At 38.6% G+C, this 27003-nt stretch overlaps 1 protein-coding gene across 3 annotated transcripts; it reads left to right on the top strand.

Annotated features, from left to right (window-relative positions):
• TCEA1 (transcription elongation factor A1) lies at positions 1–26863 on the top strand. 3 transcript variants are annotated; one of them, XM_072327253.1, is made up of 10 exons: positions 1–234; positions 5507–5569; positions 10851–10956; positions 17980–18067; positions 19090–19238; positions 21008–21064; positions 21594–21748; positions 22895–23041; positions 23896–23967; positions 25061–26863. In XM_072327253.1, exons 1-10 carry the CDS (start codon positions 166–168, stop codon positions 25067–25069), a joined length of 915 nt encoding a protein of 304 aa, XP_072183354.1. In that variant the 5' UTR covers positions 1–165; the 3' UTR covers positions 25070–26863. The 3 variants fall into 3 exon arrangements, with proteins under 3 accessions (XP_072183354.1, XP_072183355.1, XP_072183356.1); XM_072327254.1 differs by having other exon boundaries at positions 19093–19238; positions 25061–26581; XM_072327255.1 differs by lacking the exon at positions 1–234 and adding an exon at positions 5033–5137 and having other exon boundaries at positions 25061–26582.
• Positions 26864–27003: the final 140 nt, after the last annotated feature.

A 27003-nucleotide genomic window follows, 5' to 3' on the forward strand; every position in this document is an offset into this window, starting at 1 on the left:
CGGCGCTCGGCGGGCGCTGCCTGGCGCCGCCGCTGGGGCTGCTGGGTCGGGGCGCTGCGCCGCGGCCCGCCTCCGTCCCGGCCTACCGCCGTCCCGTCCTCCTGCCCGGCTCCGCCGCTGCGTCCCAAGGCTGGGGGTGCCGCTGCCACGCCGGCCCTGGCAGCCATGACGACGGAGGACGAGATCATCCGTATTGCTAAGAAGATGGACAAGATGGTGCAGAAAAAGAACGCGGTGAGCCGGGGCGGGGCGAGGCGCGGCACCCAGCCGGCTCCGCGCTGCTTTCTCTTTTAGCGGGCCCCGCTCGGCCCACGGGGGCCGCCGCCGTTCGGGGAGCTCCGTGCGGCTACGCGGCGCTCGGGGGAGGCCCGGGGAATCCCCAGCCTGGCGGTGGGGTTGGAGTCGCTTCGCCTGGCCCGGCTCTTCGCATCCTGCTGCCGGACGAGGCGGACTCGGGCGTTGCCGGGCTGTGGAGTTGTCCGCGCTGGGCCCCCCGGAGCAGGTGGCGCGGCCAGCCGCTGGGTGGGAAACACGCGGGCGGGTCTCTGCTCCAGATACATTGTTTTCGTGTTCGGGCACGGATGGTGAGGCGTTCCGTGCGGTTTCAGAGCTATGAAGGTAACTGAGGAGCCCTGGTCCTGCTGGCCAGGTTTGTGTGGGCAGGGTTCTGAGGCACACGTGGGCTGAGCACCACCCTCCCCCTCCATTTATTTTGTCAGGCCAAGTGCCCGATACGGTGACACACAAAGTAACACACAAACAGTTAAAAACTGAACTGTGTGATGCTTCAGTTTACAGAACTCTGCAATAGGCACAGCAATATTTATTTTTCCCGCAGAAGAAAAAGAAAATCCGTAACACTTAATAAGGCTTGTAAATTTGTAGCGATATCGGTTGCGGTAAAGCAATGAAATGTATTCGGTTCCCGCTGATTGGACTGAGTTTTGTATAGCCAACAGCAGCACCAGATGCTTTAAGTAAGGTTGGTGCCGGAGGGACAGTTGCAAGCTGCTGCACCCAGGTGCTGAAGTTCTGGCAGCAGTACTCCACACACTGAGAGGGGTCTCACATCCTTCCTTGCTATTAGAAAACCCATCTGCAAGCTTTTCGTGATACAGTAATCCTCAGTACTTCCTTTCTCCTCCGCCCTTCAGCTTTTAAGCACGAAAGGATTCATTGTTTCACTTTCCCGGCTGTGATGTTGGTGTAGTGATTCTTTCTTAGGATGTATCATGGGACATCCAGTACGTTCAGGACAGCTGGGAAGTCTCTTTGTCAGAGAGTTCTGAAAAGGGACAAGGGTTAATGACTTTTAATAAATTAAAGGAGCGTAGATTTAGATTAGATGCTAGGGGGCAAGCTCTCTACTCAGAGGTGGTGAAGCACTGGCAGAGTCTGCCCAGAGAAACTGTGGTGGCCAGGTTGGATGGGGCTTCAGACAGCCTAAGCTGTTAGTGGCAACCCTGCCTATGGCACTCAGATGAAACTGGATAGGCTTTAAGGTCCTTTCCAACTCAAACTATTCTGTGATTCCGATAAAAACATGCTGACTGCAGAACGTTTGAATATCGTGATAGCGAGAATAGTGAGATACAGTCAATTCAGTGTTATCTGGGAGGCTTCTGACAGCAGAAGGCAAGTGGAAGCTCCCAGGCAACATGGAAATGGCCATCCATGCAGTGAACCCATGGGTGCTCCCAGTGACTGACCATCATCTATTTCCTGGGGATTTGGGAAACATAGAGCTGCAGCTCAGCAGCAGCTGAGGACATGCTCATGCTCTGGTGCAGGTAAGCACCATGTCCATGGGGCAAGCCTCAGTGGGGTGCTGCCAGGGGAGGTTCAGGTTGGACATTAGGAAAAATTTCCTAAAAGAGGAGTGAGGCATCGGATCAGGCTGCCCAGGGGAGTGGTGGAGCCACAGTCCCTGCAGGTGTTCAAGGATTGTGGAGATGTGGTGCTGAGGGATACGGTTAGTGTGCATGGTGGGGATAGGCTGACGGTTGAACTAGATGATCTTAGAGGTCTTTTCCAACCTTAATGATCCTATGATTCTAAACTGAACAGGAAACATTAAACCCTTTCTTAATGCTGCCAACATGCATTTTAGTCTGAAACACTTTTGTTGTGTGTGTGTCAGTGTGCACTTTGTGTGTGTCTTTGTGATAGATTTGATGGAACCCATCAATAAAAAAGACTTTGATGCCATTTCTCTCTGAAGTCGTCAAGAGCCTGATGGCAGGAAAGAATCTCCTACACAGGGAGGCTCTGTGCTTGTGACAGAGAGCTGTGCAGCATTTCTTTTAATGGGATGAAGCGGCGGTCAGAGCAGACACCCATCCTGAGTCAGGCTCTCGGTGACTTGCTTTGATGGAGGGTTTAATTGTATCTGGGCAGATTTCATAACTATTTTATTGAAGTGATGCACACAGTTCTTTTATTTCAAAGGACAAAAGAGCAGTGGAATTTTGTATTTAATTCACAGTGATATACGTATTTCTGCTGTTGCTTCAGGTGGTTGCATTTTTGAAATAGATGTCACTACTTCTTCAGAATTAATGGGATTTGGTTAAAATGCATATTGTACCTTCCTGTAGCTCTCGTTTGTGTGTAGCTTCACTTTTCTTCCACTAAGTTATGTTGATGAATAGGTATAAAAAACCAAGCTTGCGCCTATGGATGATAAAAGAGTTGAATAAGTTCAGAAAAGAAAACATAAAGTCGTCTGTGTCAATAAATGTTTCCTGAAGCAGTTCAGATCTGTAAGTGTATAGATCTGCCATCTTCAGAAACATACTACATTTTCTGCAGCCTGAAGCCTAATGTTAAACTATACATGTAGAACACATTTCTGTTGTTATGATCTGATCAACTAAGGGAGACAGAGAGGGATAACCCGTTAAATGTGTAGATGAAAGGTAAGCTAAGCTGGAAGCCACCTGCAATGGGGCCTTGTCTTTCAACTCCTATAAAATTACAGGAATACCATGAAAAAAGATACATAATAATCTTTGTAATGTGTTTTTAATTCTGATTTAATTGTAAGCACTTACTATTTAGGTCACTTAATGTAATTGACTAGAGAAGAGTTAAGGATTAGAAAGCATCAATGCATTACGGATTTGGAGGATCTGAGGGCATGATATATAGACAACTACTGGGTAAAGAGTGCTTCATTATTGTATTTTTGGTAGGGACATCTTATTTTTTTTGTAATATGGTGCTTATTTTTGGCTAAGAAAATTTTCTTGAGTTTCGTTTTATTCTGTATTCCTAAAGCTAATGAACTTATTTGGCTTTGAAAAGGCGTTTGTGAAGGAAAAAAAGCCACATGTATGAGTGGTAAGAGAAGGATATGGATTAGCACGGTAGCTCAGTTTGGAGAAGCCTTGTATTTCATGCATAGAAGTTAGGGTTTTTTTTCCTGTAACAGTGCAATAGGAGAGCTTTGGTTTCATGAGTGAATCGGGTTTGTATTAGATAGGAAGTAATTACATTTCTTTTGTTTTAGATGCTTGTCATTCACAAGAGGTCGTAGTGGAACTTGAAAGCATCCCAATCTGCGTCTGTTTGGATGTGATGCTGCAATTTCACTTTTATTTTTCTCAGCCTCTCAGAGGTTTTGTGTGTTTTCTTTAGTGGTTTAGACTGTAGGACGGCACAGGTGCAGCAGCAGGTTACTTGAGTTCCCTTCAACAAGTGTCAGAAGTTGATTAGGGAGAACTTAAAAACAAGGACAAATGCAAATAAAGATATGCAAAGTGTATATTGTAAGTATGGAAAAGCAGATTTGTTAAGCAAAATAGGACACGTTGAGTAAGAGGTAAGGAAAGAAAAGGGAATTGAATTTTAATGAACTGAAAGGAGAGGATTTGTTTCCAAATAAATTTAAATTAAAGAAAAAAAAAAGGCTGGGATGTGATGAAGTTAACTGAAATACGGTGGCTTCTTATGGGAGAAGTCCTTTGTCTTGCTCTCCTTAAGTCACAGGCTGAGGACTGCATGCCTTTGAATAACAGGTGATGTGTCTTAAGTTTTGTGAGGCTGCTGTCATCTGCTGGGCAGCCCTGTGTGTGGTGAGGAGTGCGTGCTGCAGAGCTTTGCAGAAGTGAATGAGTAAATTATGAAGCCTGTTGCTCGTGTATTTGAAATCTTTTAAGTAAGGCCAGCACGGCAAGTACATGACTTGCTAAAGTAGCTAAACTAACTACAGCAGTAGTTGCTAAAGTAGCTACAGTAACTAAGTAGTAGCAGATTAGCTAAAAGTGTGGTCTCTGAAATGGGCTCATCTGTCTTGAAAATTAGTGCTCATACAGTATTTGTTTGTACCTTTCCTTATCATAGTGCAAAAGGAATAAAGAGAGGCACATAGCAGCCTTATAGTAAACAAAAGTGTTGGTTCAGATGTTGTAGTGCATTAGGATGGGCTTTGGCTTCCATTTTGGAAAAAGCTGATGCTTGGCCAGTGTGATATAGGATGAATACTGTTATCTGTCTGCACCAAACTATATGATCTAATGTATGTATATTTCACTGAATTAATATTTAAAGTGAATAGTTGAAAATAAGACTTACAAGCAAGTCTTGCTCAGCTTTTTTACTGGAATATTCGTTAGTTGTAAGGGTGGCTAATATAAAGATATTACTGAAGATGATGGTAAATATACAAAGGTTATATGTAAAGGAAAACTCACCAGTGTTGATGCCTTGACTGGAGAGGCTGGGGCAGTCTTCACTGAGGAGTGATCTCCAAGAGATGCTGCCTCAGTGGGGGTCAGCCCTTAAATGAGGTCTCAGAGGAGGTGGAGTCGAGCTCCACCCCTTCCGGGAGCACAGCTACATCACTCTCACCTGTGCTCCCACAGCTGACCCAACACTTGCCTCAGCTGATTAATCAGAGGTTCAGGCTGTGATTACCAATCTCCCATACAGTTAGTAAACATGCTTATGCAGATGTCTCTTTTTGTGGTGGATGCTAAACCTGTGTCTAGTAAAACAGTGTAAACATTTATAAACCAGTATAATTTTATGGCTGAAATTAACCACTCTAAGTAGAGATAGGAAAGTTTGTTATAACAAGCTGCGTTACTGATGGACTCTGCAGAGTTTCTTTACTCCAAGTTCTTGTCTCAAACATGTGAGGCTCTTAGCTGAAACTTGCTGTTTGGTTTGTTTCTGTTGTTAAGTGATGTACACCTGTGGACATTTTCTAGAGGATGTGTGGTGGTTAAGGAGCAACTTACAGAACACACTGGGAATAATACAAGATAAAACTTCTCTAGTCTTTCAGTGAATACTGTGATTTATGAGTTCAGGCCTGTTAATTTTTAGAGTTGGTGAATCAGAACGTTTCTTTTCCGTTTTTTTTTTTTTTTTCTGTGGATAAATTGAGAGCTGATGGTTTGGATCCAATCTGGGACATTTAAGACTAAAAATATGCTGTTGGTATGGTATTTGAAAGTCTCGATTCCTACTAACTTGTCTTTTTTGTGTGTTTGTTTTTCAGGCTGGAGCTCTTGATTTATTAAAGGAGCTTAAGAATATTCCTATGACCCTTGAGTTATTACAGGTACGACTTCTTCATTGTTATATTAATAATTCACAATTATATTCACAATTTATTTATTTATATTCCATAGGGAATAGTTTCCAGCTTCACCAGGGGAGATTCAGGCTGGACATTAGGAAATATTACTTCTTGGAAGGGGTGGTCAGGCACTGGAATGCACTGCCCAGGGAGGTGGTGGAGTCACCAACCATGGGGGTGTTCAAGAAATGTTTGGATGTTGTGTTGAGGGATATGATTTAACTGGGAAGTATTTGTGATGATTGGACTGGATGATCTTCTAGGTCTTTTCCAACCTTGATAATTCTGTGATTCTGTTACACTGCAAAAGTTAACTCCATAATAATGAAAGGGAAGCCAGCAAATTTGGAAGATTGCATTATTTAAATAGATTCCTGTGGAGAAACCTCTTGAAGAATCATTGCTATTTTGGCTGAATAGTATTATTTCACTATGATTTAGGGCTTTGAAGTGCTTTCTTCCAGTAGCAAGTTCTTAAACTTGAGCTTTGATTTGAAAATGGTGGATGTTGTCACAGGCAAAGGGAGATCTCTCTTTATAGGTTTTCCTTACATACACTCTTCTTATTAACACAAGTGTGATATGTTTCCCTCTTTAATGAAGGAGAATGCACCTGGTAGGAGGTCCTCCTTTTATGTAGTTAGTTCTGGTTTTGGACTGTAAGTGAGGAGAACCATAGTTCATACCTTCAATAGGTTGTTTTACCATTGCCTTTTTAACCCCATACCTTTGAGTAGTGTAATTCTTCAGTTAGTTACAATAACAATTTTGTATCCTCTGCGTGGGATGTGATGGTGCAGTACAACCTCTCTCACTTACATGCATTACATTCTCATTTTGCTTATATTTACATCTCTTACATATTACTGTTATAAATTCTTTCCAAAAAGTGCATCAGTGAACTTTATTTACATGTAAAGTGTTAAGAGTTGGTTATGTAGTTCTGCAGTGATCAACTTTTGTTCCAAATTCACTGGAGATTACCCGTCTCTGTGGAAATTTGCAAGTAGCAGAGGTTAGCAGACGTTCAGTTTTTTTGCTGTGGTAGCCACTTAAATTGGAAAAGACTGGAAAGTAACGTTCTTTTTAAGTGATGTTTAATTTGCAGATGCAGAATTAGCTTGGAAAAAGCTAAGTAGTGTCAGTCTTACCTGTGTATTTGTAGAATGTATTTATTTCAGCACATTATTAGTACTACTGGTTGCCATTTAGTACTGGAATTTGAAGGTTTCACCTTTTTGCATGAATTAGCACAACACTGCAATAATGCAATAATGCAAAAAATGATTCTTATTCAGTTGCTGTGAAAACATTTCTTAGTAATGTTATAAATAGAGATGGCTCTTGATTTTGATAAACTTTAGCTCAGCTGTTTGTGTTTTAGGGTACTTGTGTGACACTACTCACTTTATATGGGGCTGCGTACTAATTCCGTCCTGTTTTCAGTTCTATTTGAAAAAAGCTTATTTATTCCCATCTGTGTCACAGGGTTCTATTTTAAAAGTAAAATAATGTTTCTAATACAGGCTTGGTTTTAATCTGTATTGGGAGACGTCGTATGTGTTTTTTAAGAGAATTTATCTGTTACAGTAGGCCTAAAGGGATCAGAAAGGGATCAGCTGTTTTTGTCCACTCATACTTAGTAAACTAACTGTAGCTTAGTCAAGTTTTTCTATCCACTCCTATATCCAAAATACTTCTTTGGCTGCAAAATAATTCACTTAGACTGAAATTTGTGTTATTTATGTTGAGTTTTTAAATATGTAAAATCTGCTGTATGTTTTCTCATAGTCTCCCAAAATTGCTTAAGCAATGGAGGACTTGCAACAGTGGTTCAAATGTGAAGCAATCACACTATTGGTTCTGCTAGCTAGCGGTCATTGGTGTGCTAATATCAAGGGGAATGACAGTGAGACAATGGAGCACTAACTTCCTCTGTGTAGATGAAGGTATCATACAACTGATATATTTGGACTGGCACAAGACATGAGAGAAAACCATTTCAAAATTGCCTACACAGAGAAGAACATTTCTGACTGGTGAGATAGTTTCATTATGCCTTTGCAGTAAGAGAAGTGACAGTTCGTCTTATGGCATGACTGTCACTTTAGTCTGGAGTCACGCTTTGACAGCTTACAAGTGCATGGGGTGGGAAAGTACACTTCAGCAGTTTGGGCTAGTGCTTGTGTCACGAGTCTGTCTTATTAGACTTCTGTCACTGAAAAATGAAGTTAGATACAATAATCTGTTTCACATCCCACAAGTTATGTGTAAGCTTGCTCACCAGTGTGAACAGCCAACAGCTCATGTCACATGCAGTTTACTAGCAGCTGCTTAATAATAAGTACATTGGTTCTCAGATCTTAATTGTAGGTAGCGCGCAGCTAGACAGTGAGTGAGGTAGCTGTCTTCATTTGAACCAGCAGGTTTTACTGGACATTATACACATGCATGTGCACACCCCTACATGAAACCAAGCTGTGAAATGCAGTCCTTGTTAATTACTTGCAGGTTCACTGGCAAGCCGTGGAGACCTGGAAACCTGGATGTGGTTATTCTTAAGGGCTTTATTTGTCAGTCCTTTGGGCCAAGTTCTCCAAATTCTCTGTCTTATTACTACATTGCAATTTGAAGTTGGTAACATCTCTGCTTGCTTTAGTGATTGCTGTTCTTCCTCAGCTGCTTGGCTGAGCTGTTAGGCCTACAGCTTGAATGCTTTGGTGGCACAGAGGTAATTAAATTTCAGGGGTTAAATCGAACTAGACTAAAATACCAGAGTCTTTGACTTGAAATGATTCTCATAGTAGCAGTTCCTTAGGCTGGAAGACTGAGGAAATTTCAAATGCTGATAGCTGATGTGTAGTAGGAGCAGTAATTTGGTGAATATAACTGACCTTTTGTGATTGCTTGCATTAGTTTGCAGGTAAGTAAATTGGAGGATCACTCCCTCTTATCTTTTAGGCAATGCCAAATCAATTGTTCTGTATAAAAAACAAAGGAGGTGTGTTTACATATAACCTTAAGAAAGCTGAGAGTTTAGGCAGTTATCATCATCAGTCCTGCTTGCATGATCAGAGAAAAACAGGATCAGTCTAATTAATTCTGAATTTTATTTCTTTGGCTGTGCTTGTAGCTTTGGTGTCTCATCCCTTCTCTGTTAAGACTATTCCATGGTTATGTGCAGTTTTCAGCAAAGGGAAGGTTTCTTTGTTTTATTGTTTTTTTGTTGTTGTTGTTTTTTGTTAGGTACAATTTTCTCATTCAGACATGACAGGGATTTTATGGAGTTTAAAATATATTATCTTTATAGTCTAAACATAATCATAGAATCATAGAAATGGCTTGGGATGGAAGGGTCCTCAAGGATCATGAAGCTCCAACCCCCACGTGACAGGCAGGGCCACCAACCTCCATATTTAATACTAGACCAGGCTGCCCAGGGCTCCGTACAACCTGATCTTGAACACCTTCAGGGATGGGGCATCCACTGCCTATCTAGGCAGCCTCTTCCAGCACCTCTCCACTCTCTTAGTAAAGAACTTCCCGCTGACATCCAACCTAAGTCTTCCCTCCTTCAACTGAAAACCATTGTCCTGCTATTACCTATGCTTTCAAAGAGTTGGCTCACCTCTTGTTTGTAGGCTCCCTCAGGGTACAGGAAGGCTGCAATGAAGTCTCCCCACAACCTTCTCTTCTTCAGGCTGAACAAGCCCAGCTCCCTCAGCATGTCATCATATGGGAGGTGCTCTAGCCTTCTAATTATTTTTGTGGATAATATGCAACAATTGTTCACTTCTGCTCTGTTGAGGCCTTTGTGTGATACTTAGCTAGTTCCTGAAGCTTGTCATGGAAAGTGAGTGCAGGCAGCAGTAAAGAAACACCAAATATCTGCCCATGAGTGAAATCCTTGGCCTGTCCTCAGTGCTCAGCCATGAGGAGGAAAGGTGAAATGTGGAAGAACTTCTGCACCTCTTTGATGCTGTCTGTCAATGTGTATGTGCACAAAGTCCATCCTGAAAAGCCTTAGTTACTTGTGAGTAGCCATCTGTTTTCTTCAGTCAGAACTAACGTTCAGACCTGAAATTTGCTGAAATATCTGCTGAAGATTTCAGTTCATTTCCAGTCAATCGGCACATCCAGAGTGCTCTAGAGAAGTGTTCTGTGTGGGCTGTAAGGGGTAATTTACGGGAACAAATTATTTCCTTTTTTAGTGTAATGCTGAGATATAACTTTTCCTTTAAAGGAAAAGAAGAAGGAGATATTTATGACAAGCCACTGCAAAAGTAAATAGAATAAATTGTACTTAGTGAGTCTGGCAATTAATAAATGCAGCAAAGCTGGGCATCTTAAGAACGATGTAAAAACGTAGCCATCATTCAAAATATGATCTTGTAGTACAATAATTGTTCTAAATGTTTCTTTCCCAAAACTAAAAGTGTGAAAGTGTTCTATTTTTTATATTAAGATGTTAGCTGAAAATATTCTAAAATGAAACTTTTACTGCTGTTTATCCAAATTTATATCCGTGAGGACATAAGTTATAGATCCTAAAAGGAAAAAGAAATAAATCTTAAGAGTAGCTCATAAATAAATCTCATCTTCACTCTATAGGTGGCAGTAGTGCCAAAGCTTTAAAGCCCATCTCCAGCTTGGACTTTTCAAAAGGACAGGCTTTTCTTATTGTTTCTACCTGAAAGCAGAAAACTCTGCTTAAAATTTTAGTAAGTCTCACTGTTGCCAAAATGACTTGGAACGTAAAACGTGATCACTCCCAGCATGATAGTACGGCTTCTTCCATAGCCAGTAAATGGGAATATAAGAAATACGAAGTTACTGAAACATTTAGCAAGTTTTTGCTCATACCAAAATATAAATGCAGTCTTTGTGTCACAAAAAAAAATATAAGATTTTGTAGTTAGAACCTTTAGTAAAGTATTTTATTTTTTTTTATAAATAGCATTAAAATGTGATCTTCATGTTTTTAGACAGACTGAATGCCATGCTTAGTTTACGTCAGTAGTCTGTAGAGTTGCTTTGAAGTGCTTAAGGGACAGAGAAACTTCAGCCAATTTCCCTTAGCTCTGACCTTCTGTGATGGAGACAAATGGTAGCGTTGTATTTCTTTGTGAAATGTACTGATACTCATAAAGATAAATAAAAATACATCCCTTTAAAATAAAGTTGTCTAAAAAGCAGCTTTAGAAACGTTAATCAGTTATCTTCATGCCACTTTTTATAGTGTATACTTTTATTTCTGTTGCAGACTACCAGAATTGGAATGTCAGTGAACGCAATACGCAAGCAAAGCACAGATGAAGAAGTTACATCTTTAGCAAAATCTTTGATCAAATCTTGGAAGAAACTCTTAGGTATGGCACAACAACCTTTTTGTTTTTTAACTATTTCTGTTTATTACAACTATATGTGGACTTGGTGCAGATCCTTATGCTTCTATTCTTCAGAAACAGTTGTGCTCTTGCTTAAGTATTGAAACTATCTGTTCTGAGGTAGGTTTTTGGTTATTTTAACTTCTTTGACTATCACAGATGATTACTGTGCAAATATAGTCAGAAGCAAAGTTAATATGCGTTGACTTGTGCTGACAAACAGTAGGAAACCAGCTTCTGCAACATGACTCATTTCTCAAGCTTCACTGCATGCTGTTGAGCGAGCAGTACTGTACTGCAGTACTGAAAGCTAACGAACCTTTTCTTGACTATTTCCTCTGTCAAATGTAAAAAGTACTCTGAAGAATTCGTGCAGAACCTCATGTGGAAGTGTAGACCCTTTGAAGTTTGGTTATAAACTCATTTGTGAAGTGAAGAAACAGTAAAAAAAAAAAATTAAGTTTAAAATTCTGTTAGAGATAGTGAATGTTTCTCTAAGTAAACCTGCACTTTCTAAAAACATGATAGTTTTAATAAATTTGCTAATTAGTGAGCCAATAGTTTTTCTTTCATTTCCATTACTGCAATGAATGCAGTTACCAAAAGCTTTCTGTTAACAGGGTTTTGTATGAGGATATCTTGTAGCACTTACTGTATTTGAACTGATTCAAATCTCAGGCTGTGTCTTTTAGATAGTTGTGTTCATAACACTGTATTGTACTCAATTGTGTTTCTTTGTATCCCAATTTAGATAAATTAAGCTTCAGGAGGCTTATATTTTTGAAATAGGCTTGTATCTTGTGTTATTTTCTACTGATTTAAATATCTGATATTCTGTCTAGATAAATGTGACTGCCATTTAAATGCCAGACTCAGTCAACTTCATTTTATCCATTTTGTTAGCCTCATTTTATCCCAGTTAGCTGTGTTATCAGTCACAAAGTATAGTAGATATTTTATTACTCCTTTTGTAAATGGCACAGAAATGTCTTTGTTTCAATTTGACAGTGTCTAGATATGTAAAAGAGGACAGATTGTGACAGTTTTTATAATCTTCTATGATTTGTATATCTTTGTAAGCAACATATTTTTACATCTCTCTTTTAAACATTAAACAGTTCTAATTAGTCTAGTAATAGTAACTCTACTTGGCATCACTGCCCATTGAACAAAACAATTGCTATTTGTTAAGATGATAGAAGTACTCTTCTTCTTCATTTTTATTCATTTTCTTCATGTCTGAAGTCAGTAAAGTTTGTGTTAATATATTGTTACGTGTGTCTGACTGATATTCAACTGTTCAGACATTGTGAAACACTTCCTCTACCTCTGAGTGTGTTTTTGCTGTGAAAGACTGGTGTAAGTCTGTGGTGTCTGATTGTAATGGTAGGTCCATCCAAATGTAGGTTGCCGCTGAAAGAGGTTTTCCTTCCCTTTGCAGAGGGGCCTTCTTGCTCATTCCTGTGCTAAAGAGGTCAGAAAAGGGAACTCAGCAGTTGTAAACCAATCATTTTGTTTATTTCTTCTGAATTCTTTTCAACTGTCGGTTTCATGATCCAGCCCTTTTGCAGTCCTTGCAAAGGGACTGTAGCAGTAGTGCACGGCTGGGGAAAGGCGGAACTTTAAAAGGTGCCCTTTTAGTGGCTTGCTACATTCAGGTTGTTTAAAGACAATTGTGAGAATGTACCTTTAGGTTGCTTACATCAGGTGATTTCAAACATGTGAGGAACTGGAAAGTAAACAGTAAATATTTGACTACATTCAGGACTGTACATGTTCTTCCTGGGACAGGGAGTATGTTAACTTTATCTTACTCTAATTTTTGTTACAGGGCAGATATTGCTGCTTGTGCATGATTGTACCAAGTCTGTTACGCTTATGGTTATGCACTTACAATATAAAATCAAATTATTTTTGGAAATACAGCACTGTTTATATTAGAATCTGACATAATTAGATTCTTGTTGATGACCATGTAGAGCATACAATAAAGTGCAGTAGGTCAAATGTTTCACGTCTTGTTTCGCTGCTCAGTAATTATTAGAACTTAACTTCCAGAATTACAAGACTTATCTGGGTTTCGTGACTTATTGGGTAGGAATCTTACGAAGTACTGTTATTCTGTTTTAGCATTAGTTTTGACTTTCTCAGAAGAACACAAAATACCCTATGTTGAGCTGCTAGAGAAATCAGTTTCGGTTTTGCGGTTTATAGTGCGTGTCAAATGATATGGATCAAAGATGGCAATAGAAGCGGATGGCTGTTAATCATACCAAGCATTGTACTCAGAGATCTGAAATCTTTGTGAGTTATTTTTATAAATGACATTTGGAATTTAGGAAAGAATCTTTGTTCAGGCTGCACGTACTGTCTAAGTTGAATGCTTTTGGAACTTATGTTTTAAGGATGCATGGGAAACTGGAAATCAAAATATGGTTGTGAATCACCAGAGTTTTAACAGATTTTTATGGCTTGCTTATAACTATGCCGGGTTACAAATGGATTTTCAAGTGAGGTCAGAAGCTGCCCAGCAGAGGGCTCGCAGGCATTATCTGGAGTGAGTCACTGTGTGAGCTGTAGTGAAAGATTGCTTTCAGATGTTGCTATAAAAACGTTAAACCACACATCCTAGTTGGTCACAATTTAGATGAAGAAGCAAATTCTGTTCTCAGACTAAAATAACATTGTGTCATAATGTGGAATTTGCAAGGAGTTATTGTTTTGCCAAGTAGTTGAGAATGTAGAATACGTTACACAGATGAATCAATGAATATCAACTTTGGTTATGAGGAGTTCTTCAAATATATATATATATATATATATATATATATATATATATGAAGAAAAATAACAATTTCTTACTAAAATCTACGAGTATACAGTGAAAAAGAATGTCTAGACCTTTAAGTAGATTTAACCTCTCTAACCCCAGTTTGTGTACTGAGCTGGAAATGCAGAATTACTGGACAATAATCTTATCATTATGTGTAAGTCTGATCCTGTATTGTCAGAAAAAGAACAAACAAACAACAAAACACAACAATAAAAATGTGTCCAAGAGCATTTTGAACTGTCAATGAAAGAAAAAAAAAAGATTCTTTCTTAAAACAAAATTGTTCAGGCCTGCTTAATGTTACCAAATTAACACTAGCCAGAATATGCTGAAGTGTATAATTCAGTTGAGTTTGTGTGTAAGATCCTCTGTTACTTCAGACATAGTTTTGACTCTGCTGTAGCAAGTCTGGTACAGTCTAGGACCATCTTACAGGTATGGTAATGCTGTCATTAGGTTAAGCTGTTCAAGGGTGTCTAAAAATGTACTGGTTGAGTTCAAAATTTTATTGAGAAAACAAATTCCTAAATTACAGTCTGTGTTCAAGAATCGTGTTTACTGTCAGTAAGTATATGTCTATTTATAAGTTATCTAGTGCAAAAGTAGTTTTAGAATCTCTCTTCTTTTACATATCACACATGAGCTGTAGAATCATCTGGTTTGTAAAAGATGATCGAGATAATCAAGTCTAGCTATCAGCTTGACTTGCTGAGTCCCATTGCTAAACCATGTGCCTTAGTGCTCTGCCCACACATCTCTTAAATACCTCCAAGACTGCCTCTGCCCTGATCAGCCCATTCCAATGATTGGCTCCTTTCTCTTTGAAGAAATTCTTCCTGATATACAATCTGAACCTCCCGTAGCAAAACTCAAGACTGTTTCCTCATATCCAGTTACTAGGCATGTGAGAAAGAGAGCAACATCCTCCTCTCTGTAACTCCCTTTTAGGGATATTTAGGGAGCAGAGAGATCTCCCCTCAGCCATCTCATCTACAAACTAAGGAAACTCAGTTCCCTCAGTCACTCCTCATTAAACCTTGTTTTCTAGTCCCTTCACCAGCTTTGCTTCACCAGCTTCTCTGTCCCTTCTTGAGTGACACAGTCTCCTTGATGTAGTGAGGAGCTCTCAACTGTCTGTACTAAAGGTTCAGTCTAAACAGTGTGGTGTAGAAGGAGACAGTCACTACCCTAGTCCAGGTCATGCTCTATTTCATACAAACCAGGAGCTATTGGCCTTCTAGGCTACCTCGGCATGTGACTGGTTCACGTTCAGCCACCTGCTGACCCAGCATCCCCAGGTCCTTTCCTGCTGGGCAACTTTCCAGCCCCTCTTCCACTGGCCTCTATTGCTGTATGAAGTTGTTATCATCCAAGCTAAGGACCCAGCAATGGGTCCTGTTGAATGTTAGATAATTGGATGCAACCAGTCCATCTGCTCAGCCTTTATACCCTCAAGTAAATTGACAGTCCTGCCTAATCTGTTTTTGTCTGTCACCTTACTGAATGTGCTCTCCATCCCCTCATCCAGATTTGTGATAAAAATGTTAAACAAAACTGACCCAGTGCTCACTCATGGGGAAGCACCATTGATGACCGTTCAACAACTGGATTAAGCTCCATTCACTGTGACTCTTTGAACCTGACCATCCAGCCAGTTCTTCGCCCAACATATTGTACAGCTGTCCAAGCCGTGAGCAGCCGGTTTCTCCAGTAAATATGGGAAACTGTCAAATACTTCACTAAAGTCAAGGTATACAATATCGACAGATACTCTCTCATCTTTTAAGCAGGTCATCTCATCATGGGAGATAAGGTTAGTCAGGCAGCACTTGTTTTTCATATACCTGTGTTGACTGTGTCTGATTACTGGATTGTCCTGTATGTGCTGTATGATGACATTCAAGATGGTCTGCTACATGGCGTTCCCTGGTACTGAGGTCAGACATACAAGCCTATAATTCCCTTGATCATCCTTCCTGTCCTCCTTGTAGACTGGAGTTGTATTTGCGAGCCTTCAGTTAGCTGGATATTACTATGAATTAACTTGTGTTATTTAAAAAAGGAAGAAAAACCCTCAAGTGTGCGTGTTAGTCTGTTGTTAATCGGCTTCTGAAGCAGCAGCAGCTAAAACTGAAGTAATGTTTTTCATTTCTAAAATTGGTGACAATTTCAGTCTGTTCCTGGAAAAAAATAAGGGGGGGGGGGAGGGGCTGTAAGTTATAATAGCTGTACAATTAAAAAAAAACCCATGCCTCTTTGAAAGAACTTAGATAATTTATATTACAATTCCAAATATTTATCTGATTCTTTATGTTTCCTGATGTGAATCACTTGCTCATTTGAATTTTTAAGTGTCTTTCACAGGCTGCTTTTCCGTCTTTCTTTGTTAGATTCCTGTGGTTGTTTGTAGTTCCCATTAGCTGCCATTCTTCCTTTGCTCCAGAGTCTGGCCGCTGGGTGTAAAAGCTAATTAGAAGAGACTTTCATTTTTCAAGGTTAAATATATTTTTTCCCCAATGAAAAGCTGAAATGCTGCCCAGCAGACTGTTAAATACTGTGTTGACAAAAGAACAGTATGTAATTAATAAAATAAGGAATCCTTGTTCACGTGTGAGTTTAAGAATAAATACTGCTTGGCGCTGAATCTCCTCAATACTTTCAACGTAAGATGCATAAAAGTGAGTGACTTAGTAAGAACATTTCTACTAAGCAGAGAATGTTTTTATTTTCAGATTTATGAAGCTGGATTTAAGAGAAATATATATATATAAACTCTTCTCTGAGAGATTAAAGATAGTGTAGTTTCGAACACATATTTGCTGAAGATGGTACAGTTGTCTCAGCTGCTGAAGTTTGACCTTTTGTTTGAGACATGCTTGCATAGACTGCTCTGCAGGTTAGAAAGAGCCATGATTTTACCTCCTACTTTAGCCCCTGGTCTCATGTATGCTTTGCCCTACATAAGTGAAATACGCGATAAGGGTATCAGAAAATGTTCACAAGTGCTTACCCCGAGATACATACTGATAGATCTGTCTAAAAACCTCCAGCAAAAATTGTCATGTGCTTAAGATGGGAGTAGATGAGATAACACGAATATACAGAATGCTTTAAAATGTATTTATCATGTAAGTGTTTGTAGCCATGGAGACTAGTTGTGACTGTGCGTGTTAAAAATGGATCATGGGTTTGTTTCCGTTCTCTGAGTACAGTGTCTTCGGGTGTCACTGCAAGAAACTTCTGCAGTCTATTCTGCTTATACTTTGTTTGATTTTTAATGACTTTTTTTTTTTAATAAATCCTTTGATTGAACCAGTATATTTATTAGGATTTTATTATTATTTTTTAATAACACGTTCAGTTTATTAAAGACAATCACTCAAAATATATAAGGGAATATATATATGATAATAATAAGTAAGGGGAGTGTATATACACATACATCCCTGTAGGAAGTATTCTGGAGAATTTTATGGACTTGCTTGGCTCTCAGACTGTTTTGTAGGCATTGATTTTTGGTCACAGCTGGAGATGGAATACTTGATGTGTGCTTTAAGTGCTTGAATAAGAAGAGACCTGAATCTGTGTGTTTCATACCACCAGTTCCCATGAGAAACATAGGGATAGGATCCTTCAGGAAATTTAGTTCCTTTTTGATGCTTAAGCAAAGGTTTAGATACCCAGTTCATGATTGACCTTTTCTGTACTTTTCTTTACTTTTCTGTACTATTTCTCTTGTAAAATTCATAATAAGTTCAACCAAGTAATAACAGTCTACAGAGTTAGGTGTGCAATGACAGATCTATGAAAGCTTGGAAGGAGAAATCCACAAAAATTGGGTGAATGATGGCAGTGTCACTGGGCTCTTTTTGAAGGCAGTGGAGAAAGCAAGCCAAAGCAGGCGGCTGATTTAACATCAGGCTCCTTCAGAATCTTTTTTATCATGCCTTCACTGCCAGTTAAAGGAGATGCTGGACTTGACCTGAAGGATTTGGTTTTTGTTTGCTGGGTCGGCAAGGGTGTGAAAGGTGGAAAGCTGTACTGCAACAGAGTCTCAAATCAGAGAGTAGGAGCTGATAGCACGTCTAACTGGCTCAGAATTTGCCAGAGATATTCTACCACTTCTTTAAGTCAATTTCTGAGTAAAAGTTTCTCATGTTTTGTATTCCCAGATGGACCTTCAACTGATAAAGATTCTGAAGAAAAGAAAAAGGAGCCTGCATCTTCTTCACAAAACAGCCCTGAAGCAAGAGAGGAAAGGTACTTATTTCTTGAGGACAAATAACCATGTTCAGTATAAGTTAGGATTAACCTGAAAAATCAACCAGTTTTCACAGATGTTTTGGCCAAACGTTTACATATTAGAGATGACTTCCATGTTACTTTGTGAAATATGTACAGTTGTACAAAAAATGGTGTGTTGCTAGGGAAGAAGATCCGGCTGCTGCTGACACACTAAGAAAAGATGAAAGCCACAGGACAAGATATGGTCAGACTAGTTATTGTTTATTCTGTCTTATCTGTCAGAGACTCCTTCCTCTCTCGATACTAGTACTGAGCTTTGAGAAGTGTAGCTTTCAGTTACAACTCTGTGGTAATTACGTACGTTAGAGGTTTAGAATACTTCTTTTGTCTGTTAGCTTTTATGTTTGACAAACAGTCTTGTTCTGCACCTTTTTTGGTGCAAAATATACTTTGGTAGAAAGATGAGCCCATGTAAATGGCACTTGAGGTGCTGAAGAGTATTTGCAAAGTAGAATCAACAAGTCCAGTTTATCTACATACTTCTTTTTGTAGTGAATCAGTTTAGAGCAGCCATTTTCTAAGTGTGGCCTCTATTTGTCCCAATGCTAGAAGAAAACTTTCAGAGTATGCAGAACTTCAGAAACCATAGTACCAAATCAGCAGACTCAATGTTAGCATGATATTTCCTCACTGTTGTTCCTTAAACAAAAAAATGTTTTCATTTTAACATTAAGAACTGTGAGTTAAAACATATTATATAAGTATCCACCTAATGTGATTAAATACTTGCTGTCTCTGATGTGTGGAATAGCCTGGTAAATATTCCAAAGACACTTTTAAAATTGTATTGACTCTAAAGCTATAAATAGCTTTTAGATGGTGTCTTGTGTTCTTATTTTCTATTAATATCATTAAATATATATTGCAAAAAATCAGTGTTTTCCCCTCAAGCAAAATGATTTGAATAAAGCAAAAAACCATTTAATATTAGGTGTTTTTTTTTTTGTTTGTTTGTTTGTCTTTACTTTTTGTTTTAGCAGTTCAAGTAGCAATTCCAGCAGCAGGAAGGAGGAGGGTAGTGCTCCCTCAAATTCTTTCATCCCTTCTTTTCCTCGGGCTCCAAGCACTTCGGATTCTGTACGAGTGAAATGTAGAGAAATGCTCTCTGCAGCTCTCAGAACAGGAGGTGAGCTCCCTAGACAAAATATTTTCAGTTTTAACTGTTTCTTCCTTCTGTTCTTTCCCTGCCCCCATTTACTGTACCCTTTGTGTCCCATTCTGTGCACATACTCATAGGCCAGTTCACCCAAGATGCAATAAACTGGGTAACCTCATCAGCGTGGGAGTGTATTGAACTACTTTCTTGTATCTGGTTATATGGGACATTTTGTGGCTTCTGTTCATCTGATATCTTGCCTACAGTAAAACTTCATTACAGGAAGTTATATTCCTCTGCAATTCCTCATTTGACTCTATTAATGGAAACTGTTGTTTTTCATCTTATCTCTGAGTGAGAGCGTCACCATAAGCGTGACTGCCTTTCTTACTCTAGAGGTCCTGTGAGCCTTCCGATTCTTGGTTTTGAAGGCTGCCTGTCTGTTTTGATTTAAACTTGAAGTTTCATGGAAATAGTCACAGTCTTATACTCTTTTATCTTCCTGCCTTTGAGGCATCTGTAAATTGCTTGATTTTGTTGTTGTTGTTTTGTTTTTCCCCATCCTGTACACTTGTGTGTCTTTAAACTGATGTATGCTATGCTAGATAGTGAGCAAATCAAGTGTTGTACTCAGTGTTCTTAACTCTTTCCTATGCATTGTTCTCGTCAGCAAGAACTTTTCTCTGTTCTTAGCTTAGTGTAACCTGACTCAGTGTAAGCGCACTTCTGAAATTATCTGTTTTTACTCTATTTCATTCTGTTTTGTACTTCACTTTTAATTCACATGAATTTTGACACAGGCAGAAATCAAGGCTGACTAAGGACCGTAAAATTCTGGTCTCTCCGATGTATAATTCAGAGGACAGACAGGTTTTTAGGAAGGTGCATTTATCTTCTTGGTTTTCGAAATTATGTGTTATTGGAATTTTCACTAGGTTTCCAATAATACTTTTTGTAATGTTACTTCCTATTATACGTGTTAGCTGATCACCTGTAAGTTTAATGTCAGTCTCAAAATATACGGTTATTTTCTGGTTCTATGGACTTATGCCTGAGATCAAGAAGAAACTGTGTTGTTATTACTCATCAAAGTGCACCATGAGGAGGAGGAAAACACATATTGTGTCTAATTTGTCCCAGGCTGTGTTGGAAAGGCAGCTGTCTTTATGGAGAAGGGTTTGGAAACAGCAAACAATTATCTGGAGCTGTTTTAGGTCGTGTTGTTTTGTCTTCAGTATTGCTATGGTTCATTTCTTCAAATTTACACATTTTATGACCATTCCCTACTTGACATATTTTTAACAATAATATTTAATTACTATATTTCTAGAGAAATCTTTCTCTTACATGCATACGAAACATAGCTAGTGTTGTGTGGGCTGAAAGAATTGATGAAACTCAATACAGAATGTTTTCTCATTATAATAGCCTATTCTAAATACAGATGCACTGTGTGTAGAGATGGGTAATTGCCAAGCATGATAGAAGGCAGTGTTTTCTTTTATTTTTTTTCTGTATAGCAAAGTTGTTTTTAATTACAATTTGTGTTTCAACTAGAGATCATTTTGTCTGAAGGATTTAAGGTGATTCTACCCTTTTTTTTTTAACAACTCTTGTTGCTCATCATTTCACTGAATTTTCTTCACAAAGGTACTGTTAACAGATTTTTCTAAGTCAACTTAGAAATACAGTGTAGTTATTTATAATTTGTTTTTTTGATGTTCCAAGTTGGATCTCAGTGCTGTGAAATACTGCTGAGATCGTCAGAGTGCTAATATTGTAACTTTTGTTGTCCTCAGATGATTACATTGCTATTGGTGCTGATGAGGAAGAGTTGGGTTCTCAGATCGAAGAAGATATCCTTTGCTGGGCATCTCTGTGCTCTAGGATGATAGTATTAAAGAACATTGATACTGTTAAAAAAATAGTTCACTTAATCTGTATTTTGAGTATTTTATTTCATTTAAAACAAAAACAAGCAAATTGTGTTAATGCATCGTTACTCAAATTCAGTACTTAGAAAAGTACCACGAACTAAACAGAGGGACCTCTGTGTGTGTGATTTCTATTTTTACTTTGTAATACAGAACTTATATTAGAAATCAGATAAGATCAAGGAGCTGGGTTTAAGTCCTTGGGTGGTTTTTGAGAATTTTTGTTAAAATCCCATTATCCCCAAATTCACATCTTGCCAGCTGTGTGCTAAACAGTGACTAGGCTTTGGCAAGACATGAAGCACTGTCTGCTGTGTTGAGCAGAGAGTAACTGTTGTTTGGAGACGGGAGTGTGGGGAGGGGCTTTACTTTAAAAAGGTTGCTCCCCCCCTGAAAAGAACCAATCCGCAGTGGTCTGTTTTACTTGTTTTGTTCCTTAAATCTAAAGCACCTATTTTTCAAGAATTAAAAAACACTGATATGAAATACAAAAATAGGGTACGGAGTAGGATAGCGAATCTCAAGGACGCAAAGAATCCAAACCTAAGGAAAAACGTGTTATGTGGGAACATACCTCCTGACAAATTTGCCAAAATGACAGCAGAGGTAAGTAAGGCATGGCTCTTGAACTGTTTCCCTGCTGGACTTATGTCCTGGTTGCTATCTAACTGATAAAAATGCTTGTACTTTTGAAGGACTAAGACTTGTTCGTGGCTTGCACAATCTGAATTATAGAGAGCAGAGGAAATGAAAATGGTGTATTTTAATGGCTCCTGAAAATGTGATTTCTCTGTGAGTCGGGTTAAGCTCTCTGCCGAATTCTCTGCAATACAGGACAATGGGCCTCAGGCTCAAAGAGAATAGATTTAAGTTAGAGATAAGGAAAAAAAATCTTACACTGAGGGTAGTGAGGCAATGGGACAGGCTGCCCAGTGATGTGATTGACTCCCTGTCCCTGGAGACTTTCAATAGCAAGGCTGGATAAGGCCCTAGACAACCTGATGTAGCTGTGGTATGCCTGTTTATTGCAGGGGAGTTGGACTAGATGGCCTTCAGCAACCCCTTCCAACTCTAATTCTCTGGCCTGTTGGTGATGGTTTATGCTCAGGGCAGTGACTTCAGGTTGCTAAGCCATTCACCCTTATTGATGGATATGTAACTCTACCATCCATGTTAGCCTGTCTTGCCGTTCGTTTTTTTAATACTAGCTTCTGCTGCTATTCTGTGAAAGGTATAGCACCGTGCTTTTAAAGATCAGTCCATCTCGTGTTGGCGTTTTTAGTGTTGATTTAAAGCTTATCTGAGATTTGACAGATGATGTAAAACGATTTTGAAGGTAACTCTTTACAGTAAATAGAATACAGAAATGATGCGGGAAGGAAGCTAGGAGAATTGGCCTTTGAATCAAATTAGATTTGCTATTGAAAGAACATTTTGAACACTTTAACAAAAGCTCCCATTCAAATAGATACTCACTGTCTAGATTTGTTTTGATTTATAAAGAAAGTCAGAAGTGAAAAATTAAATGTTACAGGAAAGAAAAATAAAGGCATGGATAATATTTGATTTCAGTTTTTTAGTTCTGCTTATGTGTGTTGAGTTCTGCTACTTCCCACCCTCCCCTATATATACCCTATATTCCCAACCCCAGATAAGTATTTTTGAGATCCTGCTCATTGGAACTGTGGTTCACACTTCATTTTCTTTAAAACAAGAAGTCCCTACTAAACTCTGCTGTTTTTTCTGTGACAGGAAATGGCAAGTGATGAGTTGAAAGAAATGCGCAAAAATCTGACCAAAGAGGCTATCAGAGAGCACCAGATGGCCAAAACAGGAGGTACCCAAACTGATCTGTTTACATGTGGCAAGTGCAAAAAGAAGAACTGTACATATACCCAGGTATGTGGTTATTCAGGGCATTCGTTTTCCTTTCTCAAAGCTGAAGTCCTGTATAAAAACGGTCAGAGAAAAAAGTTTTCATTACAAAATGCTAACAGAATACAAAACATGGAGACAGTTGGGCCTGCATAGGTGTGCTTACATAAAGAATGTTTGTTGTATTAACTGTATTAATTTACCAAATATTTTATGTAAATCCAAGCAGATTATGTATGTAGTGTGAGATGCTAGTTTATTTGTGCTGAGTTTTTACTAATTTTACTGATTAAATTTTAGTAATATGTTTTCATATGGAGAACTATTTCACTGTTTGTAATGTGTAAACCTTATTTTTTATGGAGGTAGTGAATATGTACATATAATATTATCTGTCATCTGATTGATGCTAGGCTCTGAACTTTTTCATATTATATGTGCAAGAAGTGTAGTGGTCCTGCAGGGCATGTAGCATTGATCACAGGATCAGCTGTGTTTAGTGTTGTGTATAGGGTACTGCAAACAGAAAGCTGTGTTTCAGTCACGAGGCTTTAAGCCTTTGTGTCAGTATGCAATAAGTAAAGATGAACTGTAGCTTTAAAGTGTAGCCTCACCGCTGATCATTTTCCTAGAAATATATGAACAGTTTCTATACCATAATTGCTTTTTTAGTGCTTCTAAAATTGTCAAAACAGAAGCTTCTGATCACTGTGTAGTCCAAACAAAATAGTTTCAACTGGGATGCAAAGTTAGCTTATATTCTTATCCAGATGTAGTTTCTTAACATTAAACTTTGATTTTCAAGCCTTTACATTGAACACATGCTAACAAAACATACTAATTTTCCTTTTCTGCTCTGGCTATTTCCTTTGCTAAAGGTTCAAACCCGCAGTGCTGATGAACCTATGACAACATTTGTTGTTTGTAATGAATGTGGAAACAGATGGAAGGTAAGGCTATTAGACCGTTCTGCATACCTGACAGCAGACAACCAGGCTTTGTGCTTAATTTTATGTTTTAGCATAAATGACAGTTGAGTTTCTGTTGACTTGCGGTTATTTCTTAACCCATTAATGATACTGTATGTTGATATTCCAAAATAGCTTTATGTTAGAAAACTATCTGTGGCCAAAGGTGTTGCGAATGTGCAAGTTCTGGCTGAGGGTAATTAAGGGTAGAAAAGTCAGGACGTTGGCTTAGACCTTGTGACATCTAGGTACAGTACTATGCTTTGCCATAAAAAGCAGCAGCAAGATAGCCACTCTGTTTTCCCAGTCTTCTCCCAAAGATATTCTAACTATTTTTAATCTCTGCTTTGATTGGTAGAATAGGCCCTTTTAGGCATTTTGTTCGGTTTCTTTTCCCTTTTATTTTCTCCTCTAAAAAGAAGGGGAATATAAAAAAAAGGTGACTGCTGCCATATTCCTGCATTGGGTTAAGTGTAATACAGTGATAATTTACTCTAGTATTTCATTTCTTAAAAAAAACAAACAAACAAAAAACCCCAGACTTCAAGAAATAGGAATTATAAGATATTAAAACAACAACTGAAGCTGTCTCATGAACGATCATAGTGTAATGAAGTAGAGAAACACTGAAATGAAGGCCTGTATAGTTTACAACTTAAGATATGATATTAAGTTTAATATTGCATGCTATCTTCATTTTGTTTGTTTATATGAATAATACTGCAAAGCATATATTAGGATTACTGCATTAGGAATTCTTTTGTGTCTTGCTTTATGTTTCCCGTTACTGAATGCAGTTCAGATCTGAGCTCCAAGATATCTAAATAATATATAAAGCTTAGAAGTTGCTTGATGCAGCACAAAGTTCATTTGTCCTTAAATCCCCTAGTGAGGTAGTAGTTATAAAAGTCTCTATATAAAAATGCTTGAGTGACAGCATACTTGTAGGATATAAGCAAATGATTTGAATACTAATTTCCATATCCAAAGTATAGTGTCACATGAGTGTTTCTTCTTGCAAAGATGTGGAGATAAGTTTTATGGAGACCTCATAAAATTTCTTTTCCTTTCACAGTTCTGTTAGAAGAAGAAATTGTCAAGACATCTGGACCAGTATGAAAGAGGATTTTGTAATTAGCTTTAAAAACTAGGCTAAGCAGCGCTAGCTTCCTGCAAACAAGAGGTTATTTGGTTTTCTTTTTTCCTTTTCATCCTTTTCCTTTCTTTTTTTTTTTTTAAAGCAGCATACATGCCTGAAGTTAGCCTTCATTTTGCCACAGCCGTCATTTCCTTAAATGCCTTCCTATAGCTGATAGTCGGTAGGGCCAGGTTGCTCAATTGTATGGTGAATGTTAAAATATTTTTTCATTTTTGTAAGTAAGTTGAAATTAAACTTTTACCAATGAAATATTTTGATAATTTGCTTTGTTATTTTTTAAAGTCTGAAATATGCATTCCCTTAGCGTATCTTATTATTATCTTATTATTATGCATAGGAAAAAAACCAAAGTGGCTTATATGGTGAAAGGAAAAATGCTTAGATCAAAGAAGCTGAGTTACGTATCTAGACACATTTTAGGCACAAAATAGCTCAGCATTTCAAGGTTTCCTGCATAACTTTGCATAAAAAACATTTTAAATTCAACTTACTTGATAGTATGGCTGTAATTCAGAAGGTATCCCTTTTTCTATCAGAACAATGGATATATTTGATACATTTTCTTGCCTATGTGTGAGTTCTTTGGCAGAATTGCTTCTTAGAAATTATTTACAGGTTCATAATTGATTTTTCATTTAATTTGCTTTAGGTAGCAGCAAACTAATAACAGATGTTTGCTATTGGGGAGAGTGCTGTGTTTGAGTGCATTTCTAGAGGAATGAGGCAAAAAAAAAATGTTAAAAATGATTGCAAATTGGGTAACAAGTAGACCTAAATTTGCACTGCTGTTCAAAACACACACAGAACAGTAAGTGTTGGTTTACGCAACCTTCTTAATGCTATTTGTTCTTTAATCTTTCTGCCTGTCACACGTAAGAAAGTCATTAAAAGAGCTAGAACTGGTAGTGCTTTCTATGTTGTAGATACATCAGAATCACAGTATTGCTCAGATTGGAAAAGACCTTAAAGATCATCAAGTCCAACCACAACCTAACCATAGTACCCTAACTCTAACAACCCTCTGCTAAATCATGTCCCTGAACACCACATCCAAACGGTTCTTAAACACATCCAGGGACAGTGACTCAACCACCTCCCTGGAGAGCCTATTCCAGTGCTTAACAACCCTTTCTGTAAAGAAGTGTTTCCTGACATCCAACCTAAACTTACCCCTGTGCAACCTCAGGCCATTTCCCCTCTCCTGTCACCTGTCACCAGTGAGAAGAGACCAGCCCCAACTCTCACTTGTAAGCACCTTTCAGGTATTAGAAGAGAGCAGCCTCCTCTTCCCCAGACTAAACAACCCCAGTTCCTTCAGTCTCTCCTCATAGGGCATATTCTCCAAGCCCTTCGTAAACCTTGTTGCCCTTCTTTGGACCTGCTCCAGCATTATGGCTGTGGTAGCAGCCTCAACTTTTCACTCCTCTGACTTCAGAATAAAGAGCTGTCACAGCAGAATAGTGAAGTCCAAGAAATGGACTTTAAAAAAAATTATAGGTGCCTAAATTCTAGTTATGCTTCATTTTGGTTATCCAAATCCAAAAATAGGAGTGCTCAGCCCTGAGCTTTTCATGCACATCTTTTCAGCAAAGAAGAGTCCGGAATGCAGTTGTCAAACAGTATAAGCTGAAGTTTATACATTAGTCTATTAGCAAAGAAGAGGAAGCCATATTCCTCATAGAGTTGGAATGGGATTAAGTGCCGTGTTTCTTGAGAGACACTGCTACTCAGAAGATACTGAAGGCTTCTGGATCTTTAGCTCAGAGCCATTTCCTCACATACAATTCTGTTAACTTTCACAGAACATTTGATTTTTAAATGATGCTGTCCTGACTGTCTTTTTGACTTGCACTAAACAG

Source organism: Excalfactoria chinensis, chromosome 2 (assembly GCF_039878825.1).
Source record: "Excalfactoria chinensis isolate bCotChi1 chromosome 2, bCotChi1.hap2, whole genome shotgun sequence".
NCBI classification, from domain to species: Eukaryota; Metazoa; Chordata; class Aves; order Galliformes; family Phasianidae; genus Excalfactoria; species Excalfactoria chinensis.